The following is a 23,365-nucleotide window of genomic DNA, read 5'->3' as shown; positions in this document are numbered from 1 at the left end:
TCAATTTCAAGGTATTTCAATGGGATTTCCTATAAAGGGTTAAAGCCATGTAAAGACAGACCAAACAGTAAATTCAGTAAAATCAGTGTTGTGTGTCTACCAGTCAAACTCGGAGTGAATATTTTCAGGCTTGTCTCGTCCATCTCTTCTGGATCAGATGGGATCAGAGGCCGGGGAGAGGTGAGCCGAGCAGCCAGACTGCCGGCTTCCAGAGGAGAGGCGAACAAGACGCTCATGTAATGTAAATGGCGACACGAAACCGCAGCCCTCGGCGGAGTAAACCCGGGATTTCAAATGCACTGCTGCACACTACTAAAATATTATTAGCTGCATAACACTCCACTCTTTGGCCCACCGAGTCTCGTAACCACAGGCTGAAATGGACCAGGTACATAAAAACTGCTTGTGCATTCAAAGTCTGTGCTCCCTTTCCTCAGTGCGGCGAGGAAATGAGAATGTAGCATAGCATTATGGTTCAACATGGGTTGGTAGGTTGTGTGGCACGGTCACCAATGAGCTGCATTGTTGCTTTTAGTGGGAGAAACTGTGAGGATGTATCAGCAGGGAGAAGCTCATGCTTACGTGGTATTTATGGAAAATTAGGAAGCGGCTGTTTTAGACCTTGTCGCGTTTTTTTCATCCATTGAGTTTATTGATTAACTGCTATTTTTTTTTTTTTTAAAGTTTCAGCTGTTTTTTTATGATTATTATTATTATTTTAGCTGTTTTTAACCATTATACAAGTTTTGTTAAAAGTTTTTGTTTGCATTTTTTGGTGGTTTTTAGCCATCTCAGCAGTTCCGGCCTTTTAATTATCATTAACTGTTTTATCTTTTTTTTGTTACCTTCTTTTTGCTGTATTTTCTGTTATTCATACATTGATTTTAGATGATTCATACTTTAATATACAGCAGCAACGGCCTTAAAAACGAATAAGTCGGTCATGACACTGTGGATGCTGCCCTTGTTGTTTTTGTCCATCTACTGTGCTGCTGTGGTGCGTATGCACAGTAGCAGTGTTTCAGAAGTGGGCATGTGACACATACTTTACTTAAACTATTGAACTATGCAGTTTAAAGTTCAATTTTTTTCACCCCTTGTACGCTCCAGCGTCTTACCAGATTTTGTGGCATGATCAAGGACAGCAGGTGGCGGCGGGTTGTTGAAGAGTAACAGGGACTTGTGAGACATCGCCTCCACAAGAAACCTCGTCTGTCGTCTCCTCTGAAGCTGTGAGGCGCCGCAATTCTATCCTTGTTGGGAGAAATTGCCGCATGTTGAGTTTTTTTTTTTTAATTCTAATCAAGTGTCTCGCAAAGTCATTTTCCTGTCAAGAAATCTTTGGAAGATTTGTCAAAGAAATGTGCAGGGCCAGGTATCAGGTGTTTGATCGGCTTCTCTCGGCATGTAGCTGCAATTGTCCATGACTCCAGTAATGTGAAAAGCTCCAGTATCGGTTTATGATTTAGAGGTGAAATGTGGCAAAAACCTGATGGTGCGGGCACAAAGACAATAAACCTGAGTCAACATCCAGATTGAGGCAGATTCTGAGGTTCTTATATCTTCTTTTTTATATCATGTTGAACCTCTGTCAAACCATCCCAGGTGGAGCAATCCGAGTGCCCACCTTTCGCTTCAAATATAATGATTTTCTAATTGTGTCACATAACTTCTCTAATTACCCCATTGAGTCATATTTGTCACTCCTTTGTTGGCACCAGTAGTTTATAGATTAAACATGATGAAACTCTAAAGCAAGCCTTTGTTTGAACTTTGATTTTTAATGAGTTCTGTGAAACCATTAAACGCATACACCGAAATCTTGCTGTTCCCCCAAAAAATGTCTTGTAAATCTATATTTTATTAGTATTTTAGTATTTTCTTCAACAGAATGTAGAGCATAGTTCAGGAGCCATGTAAAAACAGGCAGGAGTGTTCAAGCAGTTTTTGATCAGAGGCCACATTCAGACCAATTCAAGTTAGATTTTAAATGGTAGCAATGTTGTCACATACTGCACTTATACTATATAGTAGTATCTTATATTATTCCTAACATCTATTATTATTTAATAAATCATTTTCCTATCCTGCTTTTATACGTCCTATTTGCACTTCTATATCATGTACATATTCCCTTTCTTTTCTTCATATTTGTTTTTAATTCCGTGCTATCATCTCTTTACTGCTGCAACAGCAAGCATTTCCCTACCGTGTCACTTTTAAAGTGATATCTAATCTATTCCAAAGACATTGTGACATTCCATTTGTTGATCGTGCAATGATTTCCCAAAAACATCGGTTAGTTTTGGTTTGATCAAATCCATCCACCAGCTGTGCGATAACTATGTGGGCTTTTATGAATAACCATATTAGGTTGATTTTAAATGTTTTGAACTGAAAATGTTATAGTTCCTCACCAATATGTCACTCAGCTTTCACAAGCTTTCGTGTTTATAGTGGTCATTTCATTGTACATTTTGGGTTGCATGAAGATTTAAATCCCTTTTTTTTTTAAGGTCATTTCGGTGTTATTTGTGTTTGGTTGCTCTCACTGTCAGAGACGTATCTGTCACGGAAGACCGAGCACTGCACTCTTTTTGACCTCGCGACCCTGCGAACATCCCCTCATCCAAGCCAGAAGTGTTTTTTGTGTGTGAAAGAGAAATCACGCCGGGGTCTCCGTGACTTTCCCCGCTATCACACTCGCCCCACACACACACACACACACACACACACACACACACACACGCAAACGCAAACACACACGCTGCACATGTCAGGCCAGTTTCACACCCCAGTACACATGCCGTTACTACACCTTCTCTCCCACGCGTTTCACCATCTCCCATCGCGTCACACTTTCTTCTTTTCCTTCATCCCTTCTCGATTGTTCACTCAATCCTCAGTCACCTCTGCTTCTGCTTCCCCCGTTACATTAAAACATGTCTTGTAGTTTTGACAAAATAATGCTCTACAAAGACAGAGAACCACTGCTGGACTTGCATTATGCAACAACAACAACAACAACAACAACAAAAAAGTGTCAAATGTAAGCTTTTCATGAACAAAACATAAATCTGAGCATTTTGTGAGTTCTATGTGATGTATTTCTATGCATTTATTAATAAAACTGCCATCTTAGCCAACTTCATATGATTAACAAAGTCGGCAGCAGCCCAGCATGAGACTTGGCTCAACCAGATCAGCACAATCAGAAATCCCAAATTCTCTTTGAAAAATTAGTTGTTTCTTTAAAAGAATTACCACTAAGCTGCATCCAACAAGCTTGGCACAAAACTCACAATGTTCTTTGTAACTGGGTCCCAAACTCTCAGGCTCAGCCCATCCGGTCTCTCGCTGCTTTCTGTTGATTCTTATTTGAGAAAAAGACTGTCGACTGGTGCGGCAAAACTGTTTAGATGTTTTTTTGGGGACGTGTAAGTCAAGAATCCATGCAAATCTTTGTAGATGAACTTCTCAAGAGGTCTTTGGGCTTTTATCTTTATAAAAATCAATGAATTGTCTCACATAATGACAGATATCTGGTTAAAATATTGCAAGTTGTAAGAAAGCGATCCTGAGAAATTGGGCTATAAGGAAACGCCACACACAAAGTGGCTAAAAAATCATAAAGAAATTGTCTTAATAGGAAAACTAACACACACAAAGTGGAAGAAATGGACAATGTTGGATTATGAACAATGAGCGTCTTGTCTTTAAGGCTTGTATAAAAGGAAGGCATATCCCAAGTGGCACAGCTTCTCGGGATTTGACTTTGTGTATGAAACAGATAAAAAAGATTTGCTGTTTGTCAACGAGCAGCTTGCAGTGGGTTTCTGGAGCGTTTTCAGTGGCAACAGCCTTCAGTTGGAAAGTCAAAACCATTCAAGTGAAAACCAAAACGAAAAGCCGAAAGACTCACGACTGCCGAATTTTGCAGTGAGGGTACGACACAGAAATCTGGATTACAACCGGCTCAAATTACAGTGATTGTCTCTGCTGCTCGGGTCATGAGGAACACCCCAGGTGCTATCTGCTGCTAGAATGAGGGGGCAAATGAAGAGTTTGTCACGGACCAGTGATCGGCACACCCGAGAGATTTTTTTTTTCCCCCTCTCTTCTACTCCCCTCACGCACACCCTTTTCACCCATATTTATTTGGGACGGAGCTGAGGCCAGGCTGTGAGTCAGACCGCCGCCCCCGAGATTTGATCCGTCCTCGTTTTTTGTGTGAGTGCTCAGTCGTCTCCAGTTTTTATTTATCACAGAGTTCAGCACCGCACAGTGACCCCCGTTCACACTCCCGACCTGAGGGTACTACAACGAGATTCTCTCAAGGGCTGCTTCCACCTAAACCTAAAACTCCATTGACGGCATCGGTACTTAGAAATTAGACAAATTTGTCAGAATAGAATGGAGAAACGATTTGCTTTCTATTTGTTGAATATTGTGATGTGACTGCCAGTTATTTACTCCGCATGTGAATTAAAAGGTCCTGCATCTGACCACAGAATCAGGAATTTATTGGCCCCGAGCAATCTACAAGGTGAAGAACACAAACGTTGTTGATGTTGGGTGCTCTGTGCGTGGAATCTAGGAATGGACACAATGTGAGCGTATTAACAAATAGCGACATCCTTTCTGCACAATATTGATAAACTTGTTGTTTTTTAAGGCAACCGAAAGGAAGAGTTTCCAAGGTTCGATAGTTCTTGGAAAGAGCTCCAACAGTTCATCGGTTCATTCATGGCTGCTCCTGCGCCTCAATCACATCCAACTGTTTTACCTTGGCGGCTGAGCGTGCAGGCGCAGCGGGTCCACCGCCGAGCCAGAACGAGAGTCAGAGAGCAACTGAAGCCAGGAGACGGTTGATGAAATGAAATGATGAGACGGATGAGGATTTAATCAGAATGTCTTTATGCGGGCGCTCCCGGGGACTTCTTCATCACCTCATCATCCCTCTGCACCTTCCCCCGACAGGACGACCGGCAACCTCCCAGAGTGCCTTGCTGCGTGGCCTTTTCAATAATGTAGAAAGTGGGGGGGGGGGGGGGGGGGGGGGGGTTGTGCAGAGAGATAAAATGAGAGAGGAAACGATTTCTTGGCGCCGTGGGAGCCCCCTCTGTGACATTTACCTCTAGCATGGCCCCTCTGTATGTCTATGTGTGTGTGTGTGTGTGTGTCTGTGTGTGATGGCCCTCTGCCAGACTAATGATACCCCCCGCTGGCACTCTCACTTGACGCACAAAACACTCCAGCTCGCGATGCCACATGTGTCCTTTAGAATCACACTGAAGGCAAGGATAGAAAAGTGGGAGAATAGTGGCGGAGTCGACGTGCGGACGGTTTAAAAAGGAACAACGGTGGAGGAGGAAAAGAAAAAGGTTAATGAAGAGAAGAGACGGAGGAGTCGGGGAAACTAGCGTCCTGTTTAATCCATCAGCTCCACCTGTTACTATTTCATCCTTCATTAACCGTCCCCCCCTGTTTGTAGCCATGGGGGGGGTCTCCTCTGGCTCGGCGGGGGGTCCACCGCCCCCCACCTGGATGCATGGCATCTATCATTACCTCGCTGCTTCAGCTCAGGGCCTGCAGAATGTCACACAGCTGGAGCGGGATGCTGTGAAGACGGATGAAACGGACAGATCCGTGTGAACGTCTTCAAAAAGGCGGAGAGGACTTCTCCTCTCTGCAAACCTGAGGCGTCGGAGGGATTCAATGCCTTTCTTTCCTCCTTTCTTTTTTTCTTTCTCTCTTTCTTTCGCTCCTTCCAGTCATTCAATTTTTCTTTTTCCTTGATTCATAATTTCATTTCTTCTCTCTTTCCATTTGCCCTTCTTTCCTTCTCGTATCATTTCCTTCCATTTAGTGTTCGATTTATTGTTTTCCAAACAAAACCATGATAAAAATATTTAAGGGCAAAGTGGTTCATCGTCTTCATAAAAGACAGTTTTACAACTGCATGTAAGTTTATAGGAGACAAAAATATGAAACGACAAATTAGGCCATGAGTGGCAGACTTCATTGAAAGCATTTAACTTTTATTGCTTATGGAAAAAAAACAAGCTTTGACATGAGGAAGTCTTGCATGGACCAACATTTAGAAAAGAAAATACCCGGCGTGAGACAAAGCAGGTGTGGTTTTGTCTTTGTGTGGCGCTCATCCTCGCCTCATATGAAAGTCGGTCAGCAGTGTTAATAATTTCACCGAGCGACTGAATTCTCCAGCAAACAATTCCCATCTGGATTTTGGAGCATCTGCCTGCTTTCAGCTTGGAATACCAGCAACCACCAACTCACAGCCTCATTTGGGTCAGAATCAGTGACATATGTAAACGCCAGAGACAACTAAACCTTCAAATTAATGATCACAAGAAACTTTATTCATTTAGGAAATTTCAGGCCTGAAACGTTGGTTTGGTTAGATTTATGAAAAAAAATGTATTTATTTAATGAGAATTTAGCTGATAATATTAACATTCACTTTGTTCATCCTTCTGTGAGCGTGATAGGGGATGTTTAAGGTAAACGGGTATGGAATTGTTGATTTTGGATTGGTTTTTTTCCGTAAATAACTCGTATGTCAAACCTGATATGCTTCTCAAAACTCAAGAAAAAAAACAGTCTGTACTAATAGAAGGGCCGTTCATTATGGGATGTGAGAGATAATAATATCCTGACATCAAAAGTTGAAGTAGAGCTGACTTCTCGAACATTTCTGACAATTCTTCAGTCATAAAATGTAAATTATACATTTAGTTTAAATCTACTTTACACATAGGACTTGGGAAAAGGCTTATCTACCAGGTCCAAATTTTACCTCGGTACCTTTATGTCTAATTACATATGATAATGTGCAGTCAGAAACAAACAAACAAACAAAACAGCAGCTGATTTGATCTTTTATTTGTGTTTAGCAAGAACTTTTAAATTGTAATCATTATAACCGATTTTTCTGTATTATTATTACAAACAGACACTTTCACAACTCTTTCATAACATAAACTATACTGTGCTGGGGTTTGTTATTCAATCGGACGTCATGTCTCTGGGGTGTCAGCGGGCTGAAAAGAGGTCGCAGCTCGGTGTCAGCGTTTTGTTTACGGGGAGGGAAGAGACGGATGACGGGCCTGTGCACACCAACCACAGAATGAAGTGAGATTAACGCCTCTGGGATGTCTGCATTTGAAATACAGAGAACTCGGGAGAGAGGGGACCGGTTTCGGGTACTTTTTAATCTTCCACGTCAATGTGAAGTCACTAGAATCAGCTTACTTATGAGGATTGATTGTAATCCATATTAATTGATAAACTGTGGAATACCAGATTTTTAATCTGAGTCAGACCTTCCAGAACTAGAACATAAAGCCAACCTCTGGTTCCCAGCATGACCACAGGAAATAAACACCAGGCATGGGTCTCCCAAAAGTCCAATCTGGCCAAATAGTTGTAAATCTTGAATACAAAATAGTGACAACCTGTTTTCTGCAAGAAAAAAACCCAACATAAAATGTAAAATTGTATTTATACCTGTCTGCCCTGAAGCACATGTGAATTTTTGAATTGTTTTTATTCAAAGGTTAATATGCCATTTTGAACTCGTATGGCCCAATTGAGTTTAAAGTGGGCGCCGCATGGCCCCTGAGCTGCAATGCGTCTGACACTCCTGGTCGAGACAATCTAAAGGGTCACAATCATAACAAGGAAACTTTTTTTTTCCCCCTGAAAACATTTGATGAAATGTCTCCATTAAACCTTTCAAACTGATCACATCAGCCCTGCAGGGCCACTCATTCTGACTGAAGAGCTTCAGAAAGCACTGAATCATCTCAGTGTGATGCTGACCTCTTGTGGATTACAAGAAGCATTACAACCAACTCAATCTGTCCATCCTCTACAGATTTATCCAACTCAGATCCCAGCTGGGTGTAGGTGAAGTGAACTATTATTCCCAAGCACATGGTTCTGGACTGCAGGAGCATGCACAGGGAGAACATGCAAGCCCCTGAGGCTTACTTGAACCCAGTGATGCAAGATGGGCTAAACTACTACACCCCCACCAACTCTTCAGATTCCATTTCATCCACAATGTGAACTGTTAACCCGAGCTCTGCCTGGTTCCTGTTGTCTGTCTCAGCAGCAGCTCTCGGGCCAGATCCGGCCTGCCGCTCCGTGCCAGGCAGCGAGCGAGTTGGGAGGCCTTGGGCTGGTGCGGGATGGCGGGCAGCCCCCGCCTCCACGTGGCCAGCAACTGAAAGGCCCGGGAGGACGAGCTGTCCCCGGCCCGGAGCTTCACCATCTGAGCGGCGCTTCGGCGAAGGCGCAGGGACACGACCAGCAGGGAGATCTCCTCCTCTGAAAGCTCGTCGGACAACCACTGAAGAAGAGAGTCTGACAAGGAATCTGCTCGAGAGCAGAAGATTTTTTTTAGAAGGAAAACTGAAACGCCCCCAAAACTGTAACTTCCAACAAATTACTTTCACATTACTTGATGATTATCAATACATTAATGGTACAATAATATTAGGAATTAATCTACAACTCAATCTATTTCTAAAGACAATTACCCTTAATGCAAAAACTGTACAAGCCATAATAGCAAATGATAAAAGAAACTTGCCAATTCAAATGTCAGTTTATTAAACGTCTTTTTGTAAACATATAGTTTAGCTTGCTGCAAATTCTAAACCATGAAATTTGTGAGAATTTGTGTTGTTTTTTTAAGACTTTTTCCACCAACCTGTGTCCTCGCACAACTTGACCCGAGCTACAATTGGCCGATTTATCTTTCTCGCCTTCTGCAATCAAACGGAACCAGCGTGTGTTCATAAAACCTTCTGTCAAAGTGGATGTTTGTTGAATTGTCTCAAGGGTCCTTCACCTTTGGTAGGGTCAGAGACAGCTTACAGACGGGGTCTCCCAGGAGTTCTGTGTCCTTCAGGGCGGCTTTGTCCCCTCTCCACTCCAGCTGACCTCTGGTGACCTTGTGAAACAGGAGCGTGCCCTTGTAGTGAGGCGAGCTGTAGTTTCCGAACGGGTCCACCTCGGTTAGACGCAGCAGGAGGTGGTTCTTCCTCTGACTGTGAAAGGTGAGTCGCTCCTGCGCCGACTCGTTTTTGTCATCTTGAGCACCAACTGCCGTTCAAAACAAAAAATAAAAAATGTCATCGGTTTCTCATTGTAATCAATGTAATTTTGCATTAACTGATGACAACTAAAGCCAAAATCACAACAATAGAGAACGCCTTAAAGTTTGCTCTTAGTGCTTTGACGTGTTGAATCTCAACAACAACCCCTGGATGTCACAGTGAGTAAACAAATGGTAGATTAGGATCTCATGGAAAGAACATCAGCGAAGTGGTAATTAAAGTGCCAACACAAACATACCTGTAACCGCACTGCATTGTGCTGACGGCCTGTGCAAACATATTATTAATCCCCTCTATAATGTAGCCCGGGGCCCCCTTTTATGTAGTCACCAGCTGCAGGAAGACAAACCTGTTTTTTTTTTTTTTTTAACCTTTGACTTCTGCTACAGCCTCTCCTTTGTTGTTTTTTAATGTAGCCTGTTAAAGCCAGTTACTGGTAAAGACTAAACACTAGTGTCTCGTGGATTTTATTCTAACAGCGTTAACAACCACAATACCGTTGATTATTAGGATGAGACTCTACAGGATTGAAACTATGAGTTATGAGATGCAATAATCAGTTTTACACTTTTAAAATATTCCATTACAAATTACTAGATTTGAGTCCTGAAATGTTCTTGTGGAATACCTGAGCGTTGAGATTGTCTATTTCTAAATATTTCAGTATCGTATAAAAGGTTAAACCCGTCAGCCCAAGTGATTGCAAATTTTATAACACCAACTCAAATGTGCCTGAAGCCACAAAACACATTTAACTTTTAAAATGATGCTAACGCAGCTTTTAAAGTTTCACGTATAGTTTTGATATATGAACATAAAACTGTGTATCATGTTGCATTTATGAAGTTTCAATTAAAGTTCAGAATGATTAGAACAATTTCATTACATTTTCAGCTGTTTTTGTAGCAGATTTTAGAGGTTTCAACCTTCTTCAGCATTTTTTGGCCAATTTTGACATTTTGGCTGTTTTAACCATTTTGGCTCTTTATCAAGCAGTTTACTGTCGTTTTATTCCCCCAAGCTTTTTTTTTTTTTTTTTTTTTTTTAAACCTATAAGTAATAATGTAATACATTTTAACCTCATTATGTAATAACATGGTATTTTGTAATAATCTGCAACATTTTGTAATAACGTGTTACATATGGTTGTGCCTTCTTTAAAAGCCTTCTTTAAAAGAGTTGAAAAATCCTTTTGAAAATGAATAGAATGAAAACAAAATAAAATGTTTATTGGGGTATCATTTTGTGAAAGTTTCAGGGCGCCACTCCAGAAAGGGTCAAAGAGCCACAGGTTGCAGACCCCTTGTCTCAGCTTCAGTAAGAAGTGATGCGAGTATGTGTGACTGTTGAACTCTCAGGATCAATTGCAGCACAGAAGGAGAAGACAGTGTTTGAGGTATTGTGTGTGCAGATAGTACCCTTGGAGGTGATGTTGCCGCTGAAGCAGAGGAGCAGCTGGTCGGCCTCGCACATGGAGACCTCCGGCGAGGTGTCCGCCGGGCCGCTGTAGCCCTGCGCTCGCAGTCTGTTCAGCTCCCAGCTGAGGTCTCTGCTGGGCAGGGCGGCCACCAGGACGGCGTGAGGCTCGTCCTGCCGCCGCTGCAGGACCACGGTCACGCTGTGGCAGCACACCGCCTCCTCCAGCTCCTCAGCCAGGGAGGTGAGCACACCGGGTGGCAGAGGACAGAGGAGACGCACCACGAGCAGTCTGGGGGGGGGGGGGGGGGGGGGCAGAGGACGAATTCAGTGTGAAGATTAACATGCAGCTGAAGATAAAAAATATGTCACAGGATCAATTATCACAGGATATATAGAGGTAATATGCTTAAAGTAGAAAAAAAGAATAAAACAGACTAATTAGATAAGAAAGAGGTTTACAGCTGGGAAGTAATGAGAATCCATCCTAATCGCAGCCAATATAATCTAGAAATTAGTTTTAAAACCGGTTGAAAGAACAGAGAGACCAACAGAGGTGTTTGTTTTCCCCCTGTGTAAGGCCCCTCCTCACAGTTTCCCGTGTAACATACTAGGTTTGTTCTGTCACCAAATCCTGGAATTCAAAGAATTTAACCTCTTTCATCCTTTCTGCCTTTCCTTAAAGCCCCGATGTAAAGAGAGGCTTTCACTAAGCCGGGCTGTAAGTTGTCGTGTTCCACATTTCTCTCCGTCTTTTTTTTTTTTTTCTCTCCCTATCACGTAAGACTTCACATGTCTGAATGAAAAGCAGATCTGATCTACAACAGAGCCAGAAAAACAGGAGGAGCAGTCGCACCAGCAGTGAGTACTGAGGGGTGATTTATTCCTTTTTGTAATATATCTTTAGTTTGAACAAAAAGGAGAGTATTAAAGTAGGCTGATGTTCAGGAGTTAATGCTACAGAGAAAAACCGGTCATTCAACCTAGTTAACTAAAGGGATTTATGTTTTGCTGAATAACTCAGGGGTCTAATTGTGTTTTACAACTATTGTTTAATGAATAAACTTAATATAAAACTGATACGATCATGAACTTCTACTTAAATGACTCTTGTTGACAAAATAATAAAACAGGTTAATTCAAATATATTTTATTAGATACACCTTCATTGCAGGATGTCGAGTCTCCTAAGTACTGACAGCCACAAAAGGAAAAAAAAACAGCCTTAAAACGCGCCTTTTAATTAATACTAATGTAGTTTTCCAATTAGGACAACTTGAATACTAGTGCTCCATCATAACTGAAGTCAAATATGCTGAATGTAGTAAGATTACCTTAAAAAACCTATTTTCAGCAGCCAACGATACCACAAGTGTGTGTGTGTGTGTGTGTGTGTGTGTGTGTGTGTGTGTGTGTGTGTGTGTGTGTGTGTGTGTGTGTGTGTGTGTGTGTGTGTGTGTGTGTGTGCCTGCCTTGCAGGCCTTCAATCAAACCTGTCCATGCTGAAACTTTCACCAGAGCTGATTGTCCACAAGTAAGAAAAATTTTCTTTCAGGCTCCATTTACACGACAACCTTCCAAGTGATAACACATCGTTTTTGCATTTTCATTTCTGAAATGTTTCGCGCTTACGCAGGAACGTTTTTTGCCATCGACGTCCATTTACATGTAAACGGCAGAAACGCTGATGTAGTTTTCATGTCGGGCCACTAGTGGGAGGTGTTGTTTGTTTTTGTAATGAAACCAGAGAAACAGAGAACAATGCGCTATAAAGCATTAACAATGGCAAGTACACAGACATTCGTATGGAGAGATGACAATGCTAGATTGCTAATCTATAAAACTACCCAGTCCCAGGAGAATATGGACCCTAGAGGCCGCCATTTTTGTTTTTGTACATCTGCTCGTGCACTTGCAGAAGAACTCTTTCCGACGGCCAAGCACCATTGTCGTGTAAACGGACACTTAAATTCACAACGGCGGTTTTATGTTTTCCCTTGAAAAGGTTGTCATGTAAACAGGGCCGAATTCTGTTTAAACTTGTTACGTATTTGTGTTTCCTTTAATCCGCCTGGTTGCCGGTTGGCCAAGGGACAATGTTTTCTACCTCTTCTACATGGTCGGGGGACTCCTGATGACGGTGACCGCCGGCGGTCAGTGCGTGGACGCAGCTTTGAGAACAGCGCAGAACCCTGAGAATCTCCTGCGTCTCTCAAACGCACTCCTCGGGCTCATCCTGCGAAACTCCAAAAATGTAAACACTGTGTTTATTTATGGATCAATAGTTCAACTGTTTTAAGATTGCATAATAATTGTTTATTTCTCGATTTCTGTCAGTCGAGCTCTGTGGTCAAACAACGGCCGAAGAAGCTCTACTTCACTGAGAGGTTTCAAAGACATTTCACTGCTTCTGTCGACTCGAATGAACCTTTACGATCACATTTAATGTTGTAAAACTACTCCTATGTGTTTTCCAGCCCGAGTTCTCTCCTTGCTCAAACAAGAATATCTCTGCAAGACACTTGTGTTTCCAAGGTTTTATGGGGGTGTTTTAATTCCCCGGATACAAACCCTGGGTCAATACCGGCAGACTGGATCTCAGAGCGAAGGTACAAAACTAAATACTTTTTTTATTTTTCCAATTCACCTTGATGGCAGCTTTGCATTGGATTGACTGGTAGTTGAAGTTGAGCAAATAATGTAAAAAAAATGGTCAATAACGTAGTAAAATTCCAGAAAAAATGTATGACAGGGACAAACGTTCAAATGGTTTAATGGGTGATTAAAACACAATATATATATATAAACATAACTTTTTTGTTGTTGTTGTTATTGGTGTTTTTTTTAATGATTTTTGTGGCTTTTGTGCAATTTTTCTTATCAAGTACAGATATTTTTAATGGCAAAGTTGTCACATTCATTCATTGAGGATACATATTAAAGATTTTTTAATTACGGCTATTATTTAACCCCGTCAATAAATTGTTATTAATTTATAAGTCACTTCATTATTTTATTCATTACATATAAAATGCCAATGGTATTACATTGTTGGCCATGATTACACTGTTGATTGCCGGTTTTTAAGATCCCTGCTAAAATAACAAATTGGTATAAACCGAGACGTAATCATTAGAGTCTGAAAAGGTTTGGAAATGACAACTTTCATTTTTGGTCGCCTGCATTGTGAGAAAGCCTGGTTCTGTTGTGTGGTTAGAGGCTGGCTTTATTACATCCTCCTCCGTGGCGGGAGCAGGGAGTCTGTACTGATGCTGTGCATTAAAGGCAGCCGGCTGAAAACACACACTTATTCCAGCCCACTGCAGTGGCTGATCCACTTCAGCACAAAGACGCACACGCGGGGAGATGCGGTAAGAGACACGGGGTTATTGCAGCTCATTTCGAGTCCGTCTGAAGAATACGGGCAAGGGTTGATGCTTCATTGCTCGTTTTTGTAGGCCTTTCTTTTACTTGGTCGGGAGCCAAAGCAAATCAGGAGTGAATCGGCTGTAAATGATGCTGCAAATGAGCGGGGCCCATCGGGAGTCACCCTGGCTTTGTCTGCACTGTCGGCGGTGCTGCTTTGGATTCTCCTGCCTAAATTTGCTTTTTGTGCTGTGATCTGTTTACTGTGGAAGGCATGCAAACAATTCTGCTGAACTCACAGAGATGATTAAAATCAATATTTTTTTTTCCCTTTTCTTTGTTGTGTCCCAGTTTGTTCTTTTCACACAAGTGGAATTTGAATTTATTGTGCATTTTTCTGTGAATTAGCAGATTAAAAGGATTTGAGTGCCAATCGTTCTCTTCCATCCTTGATAAATCAGATTTCTTACTCAGAACCATGTTTTCACTTAAATCTCAGCTCAACTCTGCTCTAAAGGTTTCCCTTAAACTGGGGGAAAAAAAGCTCTTAATTCACGTCTGCCAGTGAATCAACTTTCACTTTTGACTTAACCTTTATTAGGCAAGTGATCATAATTTGCATTTCTTCCGGTTCCTTCCTATCATCCATGGTAAGCAGTTTTGCGAAAGCTCAGTTTCCACATGAACTAGTTCAAAGTTCAGTTCACAAATTTTTAAATGAACTAGTTCAATTCATAGTTGTAAATTCACAGTTCCAAAAATGAACTAGTACATAATTCTGTTTTTTTCCCCCCAATATGTTGCTGCGAGCTGTCACTCTCAGAATACTGGCATTTCCCCATTGTTGCCACCCATTCAGTCCACACTAGTAGCCAGCTGCAGCTTCCCACTCCTAGAGTATATTCTCAAAAACATGAGGAAAAACAGTCTTGAATGGTCTTTTTGAATGAGGAATTATTAAAACAAAAACACAAAAAAACTAACTAACAAACAGACATTAGTTCATAAGCTGCAAAGGAAAATATACCAGGCAGGTTCTACAAATAAATTACAATTTAAAATAGTAAAACCCTCAAGGAATGATTTAGTTACTGGCACAGACCTTGAAAGGCGAGCCGGGTTAAATGTGCTGCCTCAGGTTTGATGTTGACGTTGTTGATGTACGGAGTTCCACAGAAAGGACAAACGCTGAAACTGATGTAGTTTTCATGTAGGTCCACTAGTAGGTGCTGTTATTTGTTTTTGTAATGAAACCACACCATTTTCCCTTGAAAACATAGCTGCATAAACAAGGCCTCTGTCATAGACTATATAATGGTGTTTTTCATGCCTATACAAAAAGAACAACAAAATGGTTTTCAAATAGTTTTCAACAACATGACTGGGTTAAAATGTTCAGTGAATGTTTTGTTAATGGTTACGATCACTTGTTTCCTGGGATCTTGTTTTTTTTTTTTTTTATTATTCATTTCCAGACATGTCCAAAACACACACAAAACAAAAATACCTCATAAATCTATACAGACTAAAATATACCCATAACTAATGTATAATTGATCTATACACTCACTTATACATTCCCACACCCACACACACAGCACATATATCTAATTAAACATGTCTGATAAGGAGTAGGAGGAATATTTCTATACCATCCCACTTACTTCACATCTCTGCATTGCTTCTTTACTGATCACCTTGACCACTAGAGGTCAGCCTGGGTCTTACCTTCTGGTGGTAATTGGCCTCTACTACTCCTACATCTTTAAAACATCCACTCAAAAAGCCTGACATTTGGAATAAATTGTTTTTTGCTGGCGAGAAAACCACCCAGGCTTTTATATCTAATGATACCGTAACTTTTCAATTCTTTGATCTTTATTTCTTTCTATTCCAATTCAACTCCAGCAAAATTTATAACAAGACAGAAACACCGTGTTACATCTGCTCTTACTTACCTTCAGGCAGCATTTCCTTTTTAGTTTCAGAGCTGGAATTTGCCCTCCTAATAATCATCTGCAAAGCACCGCGGGGTCTTTGCTCTAAGTGCTGCATATCTGAGGCTCTGTTTGCAGAAACACTGCGGGAAAAAAATCTGTCAAACTCCAGCTGAGAAATAAAACTTTCGCCTTTTCCTTAAGCAAGTACATAATCAGAGCTTCAGTCTGTCAAAGTGTTTCCAAAGGAGAAGGAAGAACCTTCGCTTTGAAATATATCCAGTTTCTCTTTTCAGGCATCTTTTTGTGCGACACCCTTGCATTTCTACAACAATTCATGAAGTGAGTGACCAATTATTCCTGCCTTTTTCAAACCAATAATTGGACATTGAGGACAAACATGATCTATTAGATTAGATTTTGAGCTTGGATGCTGCTACTGGTAAGTCTTTCTCCTCTGGCTCCAGCAAAACATTTTCCGTCCATGAGCTAACACGATTGTTGCTCAAATTAACTCAAATATATGATAAACTATGAAACACATAGCATGAAGACCACATGTTATAGAAATCAAGTTAAGAATTCCTCATTTAGAGTTTCTTTGTGATGGAGATAATTAATTATGTGTGATTCTGGTCTGTATAATGCTTTTATGGTGTTTTATTTTTGAATGCACATAAGGTTGTTTATCCACATTTTGCAGTATTGGAATATCTTAAAATCACTCTAATATGTGAATCTATTAAGGAGTTGGATCACTTTGATGAGTTTGGCAATCTACAATTAGGCATACCTGTCAAAGTTCTCCGGCACGTCAAAAGAAACCAGTCCGTTCTGCTGGTTCTTGGCGGATACTTGATCCAGAACGCTCCAGTGTTTCTCGACTGAGCCCAGCACAGCCAGAGACTCATTGTGCTTCTCCTTCGACTTCACAGAAGCAGCCAAGATACTGGTCGTCGTATCAAAAAACGCAAAAAAGATTCATGTATAAGACTCTGTAACAGGTCAAACAAACCCAAAAAGCCTCGTTTAACTCACCTTTTTCTATTTGAAACTCGATGATCCCACTGCGGGGAGGCACTGACCCGGAGGGAATCTTGGTTTTCTATTTGGCCCCTCTTTTTGTCAGGGTTCGGAGGACACGGGAGCGTGACAGCGAGCGGTCTCCTCAGCGGCTGGGATCGTGGGTGGGTGAGGTAGAGCAGCGGGCTGGTCGACGCCACAGAACGATATCCGTCATTTTTGGATTTGACAGCAGTCAGGAGGACGGCTTCCACCGGCTGAATCTGAGGCAGACGAGGAAGCAGATGTTCTGCATGATTTAGGCAGCCGTTTGGGCTGAGATGCTGTGTGATGTGAAAACAGTCTTTTATTTTCTCCCTCTCTCTCTCTCTCTCTGACACTTTAGTTTCGCCGAGAGCATGTTGTTTTATCAAAGCGAGCCGCGCAGACTGAGAGTTGTTGGGGTTTTTTTGACGTAGGATCAAGTAACAAACTGCTGCGGTGGGACTCTTTCACAAATGATTGGACTCAGAAATCAATTAGAATATTGGCCACAGATGTTCATTTCTCTCCCTCTGGGCGAACATCTGCGACAGCCCAACTCTGAGAGTCAGAACTATCTTGTCTGTTTCTCCATCGTTGGCTTGCCTTTTGAGAAACGTTCTTGCTTTCCGTGTCCTTGTTTTTGTCATGATACGTTTTTAATCTTCAGAACAATTACCGCCGCAGGCTTCAATTGCAAAGGTTAAAATGCTTGATGGATTTTTCTCACGTCCGTACCGTGGCTTGTGCCATCACAGGCACAGTGAAGGATCCTGGGAGGTAGTTGAGACAGATCCGAGGGTCCATGACAAGCTTTAGTGACAGACCCTTCCTTTGAACTGTGTAATGTTCTCGTTTTAGACAGGAGACCACGGCAAATAGGCCCAGAGAGTACACCTTTACTTCTGCAAATGAGCCCTGTAAGAGATAATAACATTGAGTTAATGTATCTTTGTCATGGAAATGGAATCGTTTTATTAAACCTTTAAATGGAACAAACCTGAACTTTCAAGTTCAGGCTGAGCGAAAGAAAATTTCAGGAGTCATAATTAGTAAATTCTTTATAACTGCATTACAGCATTCATAGCTTTATTCAGTATCTTACAATTTTGGTTAGTTGTATCTATTTAGATTTACTTTATTATTAGGGTTAGGGTCTATGTAAGAATATGCTATAATATTGCCAATGTCATGTCTTTTGTTAAAGACATGACATGTGATATGTTTACATTGGAGTATTTCTGTTGATGCAGTATTCTAAGTATGAATCATAACTGGTGTTTGTTTTTTCTATCTTCAATATTCTATTGTATTTTCTTTGTTTTGGTTTTGTATAGACTGAGATGTGTTTGTGAAAAAAAAAAATCATAAAAAAATCATAAAAGGTGCACCGCAAGGCTCTATGTTAGGTCCTGTGATTTTCAATTCACATTATACATTTTGTATTAGCAGATTATTAATGAATTTTCTTTTAAAACAAATAGTTGATATTAGCCTGCAAACAGGAAAAAAAAACTGATTTAGAAATAACGTCCACATGCGACTTTGTGGGAGGGTTCATATGATAACTATTGTTCTTATTTGCTCATCTTACCCAACATTGTCACTGACTCAAGAAATGACGTAAAAACAATAGTAAAATGGCTCTCTGAAGATATTAAAAATGACATTACCTTCTGTCCTCCATACAACCCTTCTGTTGTTACAGGAGTGATGTAGCTAACCCTCCTGTCTTCATCCATTATCTTCACTGCAACATCCCTGTAGTTTCCACGGTAACGTGCATGAAAAGGCACAATCACTGTCGCAGGGAAGTGAAAGGTATTTCCGTCCTGAACTTTGACTCGGATCACTCTGCTGACCAGCTCCTCTGAGCCGGTCACCATCAGGCAACTCAGACTGTCGGCAACTTCACACCTCAGCGCTGCAGGGGTACCCATGGGCAATTTGATGAAGCATGCGTCCGGTATACCACAATCGGTGTCCCGCATCTGACCGGTGAGCCTGAAATGAATATGTTAAAACATGTGTGCACTCATTCAAACCTTTATGATATGCACGGATGCTGCATGTTGGCAAGAGGAAGACTATGCCATGTTTTGCTTCCGGCATCAATTCAATAATTGTGTAATTGCTCTTGATATTAGTAGTTCAGCTCACTTAATGTGAATCAAACTAACCGGAAAAAAACATTCAGACTAAACCATTTCCATCAGGTCATCTCAAAGACAGATTAGTGATGTGCTGTAGGTATAGCTACCAAAACTCCAGACTCATACAACTTCCCTCGGCCTCCTTGGTCATGCAATGCGAGTTTACACCACAAGATGGTGAAGTGAGTCACTCAAGGAAACAGCGGAAGGAAAAGTTAACGCAACAATGGCTGAAGTTCCTGGCTCCTACTCAACGGGTCCCACGTGGAGATGGGTTTATGTAACTCCACATGAGTCCATTGTTATTAGATAGACATTCAAAGAACACCAAACCGGCATTTCCAGAGAACCGTACATTTTTGAATCAATGAAATGCTGACGTCATCGCCCCGCCTCTCCTTTTCACCCACATACACTAACAGTGCCAATGAACAACCCAACAATGGTGGATTATAGGGCTGTTTTCATGCTACAGAGGCTATACTGAGCCTGTTATGGCTTTTACAAGACAATCTTCTGCTCCTTCTCGATCCCCTTTGGCAACGACAGGAAACTGAGAAGAGTGTGTAGAGTTTCAGGTGTATGCTCGACCCTCTAGGCTTGGTATACAAACTACAACACTTGGCCAGTTCATGTAGACAGACACATTTCATGATGCAGTTTTACCTGCATCATAACACAATTTACCCAATCAATCCAATGTGGACAATACAATCCAAGGTCTCAGGCCACCTCCATGCAGGACAGTTAAGGTGCGGAAATATTGTGCGGGGTATTTCAGTCAGCAGTAAGTAGCAGAAATAACCAATTACAATACTTTTTTTGGGTTTTCCAACAAGTAAAAACAATATTATGTGCTTCATATCAAATATGTATGCAGTGTTGTAAGTCATCAAACTATACGTCGATTGTGTGTCAGAAATAATAGTGAATGAAATACAACATTTTGTAAATATATAAGATAGCATCAATAAAAAACACCGAATGACATTATGGGTCAAATATACAATGACTCTTAAAGCTACTCTAAGTTGAACAAAATTGGAAAAAGTGTTTGGATTCACTTGGTAAATAGGAAAGATTTAGTCGCCTTACCCCACTGTAATCCAGTCACTTTGTGTCTCTTCTCTTTTCTCTTCCTCGCCTTCGTCAGTAATTCTCTCTCGGTCCTTTTCTGTCTCCTTCTCTAAATCAGCCTGAGAATGAACGGATTTCTCCCGAAAGTCACTCAATTGACCTTTGCCTTGTAATTCTTTTTCACTATCCGCCACATTATTGCAGCCAGAACTGCTGAATGTGGAATCTGGTGTTTGCTCGGTGTCTGGCGACGTGGCCGTTTGTCCTCCATCACCTCCGTCCTCATCCTCCAGTTCAGGTGGATCACGGGAGGGCAGATGAGTGCCAGTGTTTTTTATATCTGCAGATTCCTGTAGTGATGAACAGACACTGGAGACCTCGCCTGCATAAGATTGGCGAGCTGCTGCGTCCAGTTTCATAATGATGATGCGCAACTTTTCCGTGATGGCCACAATATCCTCTCCAACACATTGAAACAGCCAACTGAAAGAGTCTGAACAGGATTGTGGAAAACAAAAACAAATTTTACGGCAGTGCATATTGGGACACCCCTTTCAAATTTCGCTTCATTCTTAAATCGCTTTCATCACAAGCAAGTACACAAATAACACATTAGAAAATAATTGGTCATATTTCAATTTATTCTGGCGTTTAAATTACTCCCTAGTCATCAGGAAAAAAATTCCTGTTTCGCAGCTCTTATTGATCTTTTTTTTTAATGTGTTTTAAATTGTTGTTTTCAGCACTTTGAGATTTATGAATGTAGAGTGCAATACAAATCAAATGTATCATTATTATTATTATTATTATTATTATTATTACTAAATTGCCTCATGTGAGAGTTGTGAAGGGGATGTGACTTATTTGTCTCTCAAACATGTTGTAAATTGTCTTATTCTTCAGGAACACATCTACAACTGTTTAATCACTTAAACACAAGAGGCATTATTGAGTTTGAGAATAAGTCCAACTTTTGTTTTTCATTGTATCAAGCAACATAGAAACATTTTGCCTATTTTCTGGTTCATTTGACAGCTTTCTTCCTTTGATTCAAGATGTTCAAAACCGTTATACTTCACCAACCACATTGGTTCTGAGGACAACGCATCAAGTGTTTCAATGACCACATTGTGATTAAGGTAATAGGATAAGTGGCTAATAGCTGAATACTAGAGTTTAGGCAGGAGGAGCACAAATATTATAACCTACTTACTTTATTAGTTCAGGTGATCATGATTACTGCAGAATAGAAATGGGTCTACATTAAAGATCATTTGTAGAATTTGATTATTCTAATCATAATATGAAATAGCCTACTATATTTTGGGAGTTTCGGCTCCATGTGGCCAAATGTTTTATGTAAATAGTGTAATAAAAATCCAGTTTTATCTATAGGCTGTAAAGAACATAGTGAACTGAGGCATATTATTGTAGGATTTGCAAGTCTTTTATTCCAACTTTAGGTTTTTTATGTATTATTAACAAGTAGCTTAATAAACTAGACTTGTAGTTATTTATGTCTTATAATTTAATTATTTACTGCTCCTACCCAGAGATCAAATTACGCTGCATGTGGCTCTTGAAGTAAAATAAGAGTATTTGTTCCCATAATCCAAAAACATGCATTTGGTGGCACTTAATAGCCGTACTTATCCTGTAATGGACATCTGACTTGTCCGAGACTTACCCTACCATCGCCCATTCAAGCCCCCAACAAAGTTAGATTGCATAAAGCAACATATGGGGGTAGTTTAGTAATGATGAGGTAACAAATTAAAGTAGCGACAGCATGATGAGCAGGTTTTCTTGACTCGAGGTATGTCTGGGGCGATGGCCTGGGTAAAGACAGTCGTGACGTCCAGCAGTGGGGTGATGGTGGGTTTGTGATTTGATGCAATGAAAGGATAATGAGCTGGTAGTTTATAAACATCTCAGCTCATGAGAGATGGTTACTCTGGTTCTTCGGGTTTCCGTATGGTAGTCTCTGAATGACGACAACCCCACTCCTGGGCAGTTTAGCGAGAACGATTGAAGATGTGCGCTTTAACGACTAAGTGATGATAGGATCACAGTACAGCGGTGACCGAGCAGTTACTGATGAGAAACTTTGCAATGCCAGAGTCAAAACGCTGTCATTACATGGTGTTCACGTAACGTCCTCCATTTTCCAGAAGCTAATTTCCTTTCAGAGAGCTAATACCTCAGAGTGGTGCGCGGATAATGCCATGGCATCCTGATTATGGATTTCAAAATTTAAGCCCTCTTAAATGTCAGATGAATGGCTGCAAGATGAATACTGATGCATACCTGATGCAGATGAATCACCGTCTGGCGGCGACTTCGTGAGCAGGGCGGCGCACTCTCGGAGGGTTTCCCTCCAAACTGTGAGTCTATCTGAATGAACAACACTCATCTCCCTCAGCACTCCCAGAAGCTTCTGCTTGCACTGCTTCTCCTCGATGACACTTGTTTTCTTTTCATCCTTTTTGTTGTCTTCCGCGGGGCCGAGCACCTCCTCTTCTATTTGACCTTTACCGACATACCCCTGGCGTCTGACATCTTCAAACTCCTGATTAGTTTCATCTGAAGTGATGAAGAGAATGTCCTCAGTCATTGTGCCACGAGGAGGCTTTTCTTCACCCATCTGTTAGTTGGCATGCAGATTTCGGTCCATACCAAGCCGGGAAAAACAAAAGATAAAAGTTGGAAGTGTCAGATCAGGCTTTGTTCTTCGGGTCCAATTTTGCTTTTCCTTATTCCCCCACAAAATATAGGTTGAACAAGAAAGTTTATGTGTACCTCCTTTTAGATTTGAAGCTCAAGCCCCCCCCCCCGGGTTCACTGTGTCCTTGGCATTGGAGTGCTCCTGTGTACAGCTATCCCAGTTTACAGCAGCCAATCCTGTATTTATATGGCTGCCAGCAGTAAAACATGTTGTCAAGGCGACCCCTGGAGGCGTGGCAGCGGGGACAAAAGACAGAGCCACACAGCAAGAGATTCACAGCAAGACAGAGTGATGTCCTCCGGACATCTCCCATTCTTCTGTCACTCATTTTACTGCCTGTATGTCCAGATAGTAAAATATGGGAGCACTTCAACTCTGCCTTGCATATCCCAAAGTCTTCGAAAATACACAGTCGAGTTGCTCGGTTTCTAAAGATCACCATATTATTTTATTGCTATACCAGGAATGTTTGGTATTATTCACGTGTGTGGAGGTGAA

General features: G+C 41.2%; 1 protein-coding gene across 1 annotated transcript; it reads right to left on the bottom strand.

The window, feature by feature from the left end:
* Positions 1–8,098: 8,098 nt before the first annotated feature.
* On the bottom strand, positions 8,099–22,756 carry dthd1 (death domain containing 1; the record flags this gene model as incomplete). Its single annotated transcript, XM_080486710.1, has 9 exons — positions 8,099–8,403; positions 8,741–8,798; positions 8,882–9,135; positions 10,568–10,857; positions 16,662–16,817; positions 16,907–17,154; positions 17,651–17,830; positions 18,586–18,836; positions 22,450–22,756. The coding sequence occupies 9 exons, from the start codon at positions 22,754–22,756 to the stop codon at positions 8,099–8,101; spliced, it is 2,049 nt and encodes a 682-aa protein (XP_080342836.1).
* Between the last annotated feature and the right edge of the window lie 609 nt (positions 22,757–23,365).

The sequence above is a fragment of the Lipophrys pholis genome, assembly GCF_963383615.2.
Source record: "Lipophrys pholis genome assembly, chromosome: 18".
NCBI classification, from domain to species: Eukaryota; Metazoa; Chordata; class Actinopteri; order Blenniiformes; family Blenniidae; genus Lipophrys; species Lipophrys pholis.
The sequence above is the reverse complement of the archived record's forward strand: the minus strand, read 5'-3'. Positions and strand labels throughout refer to the sequence as shown.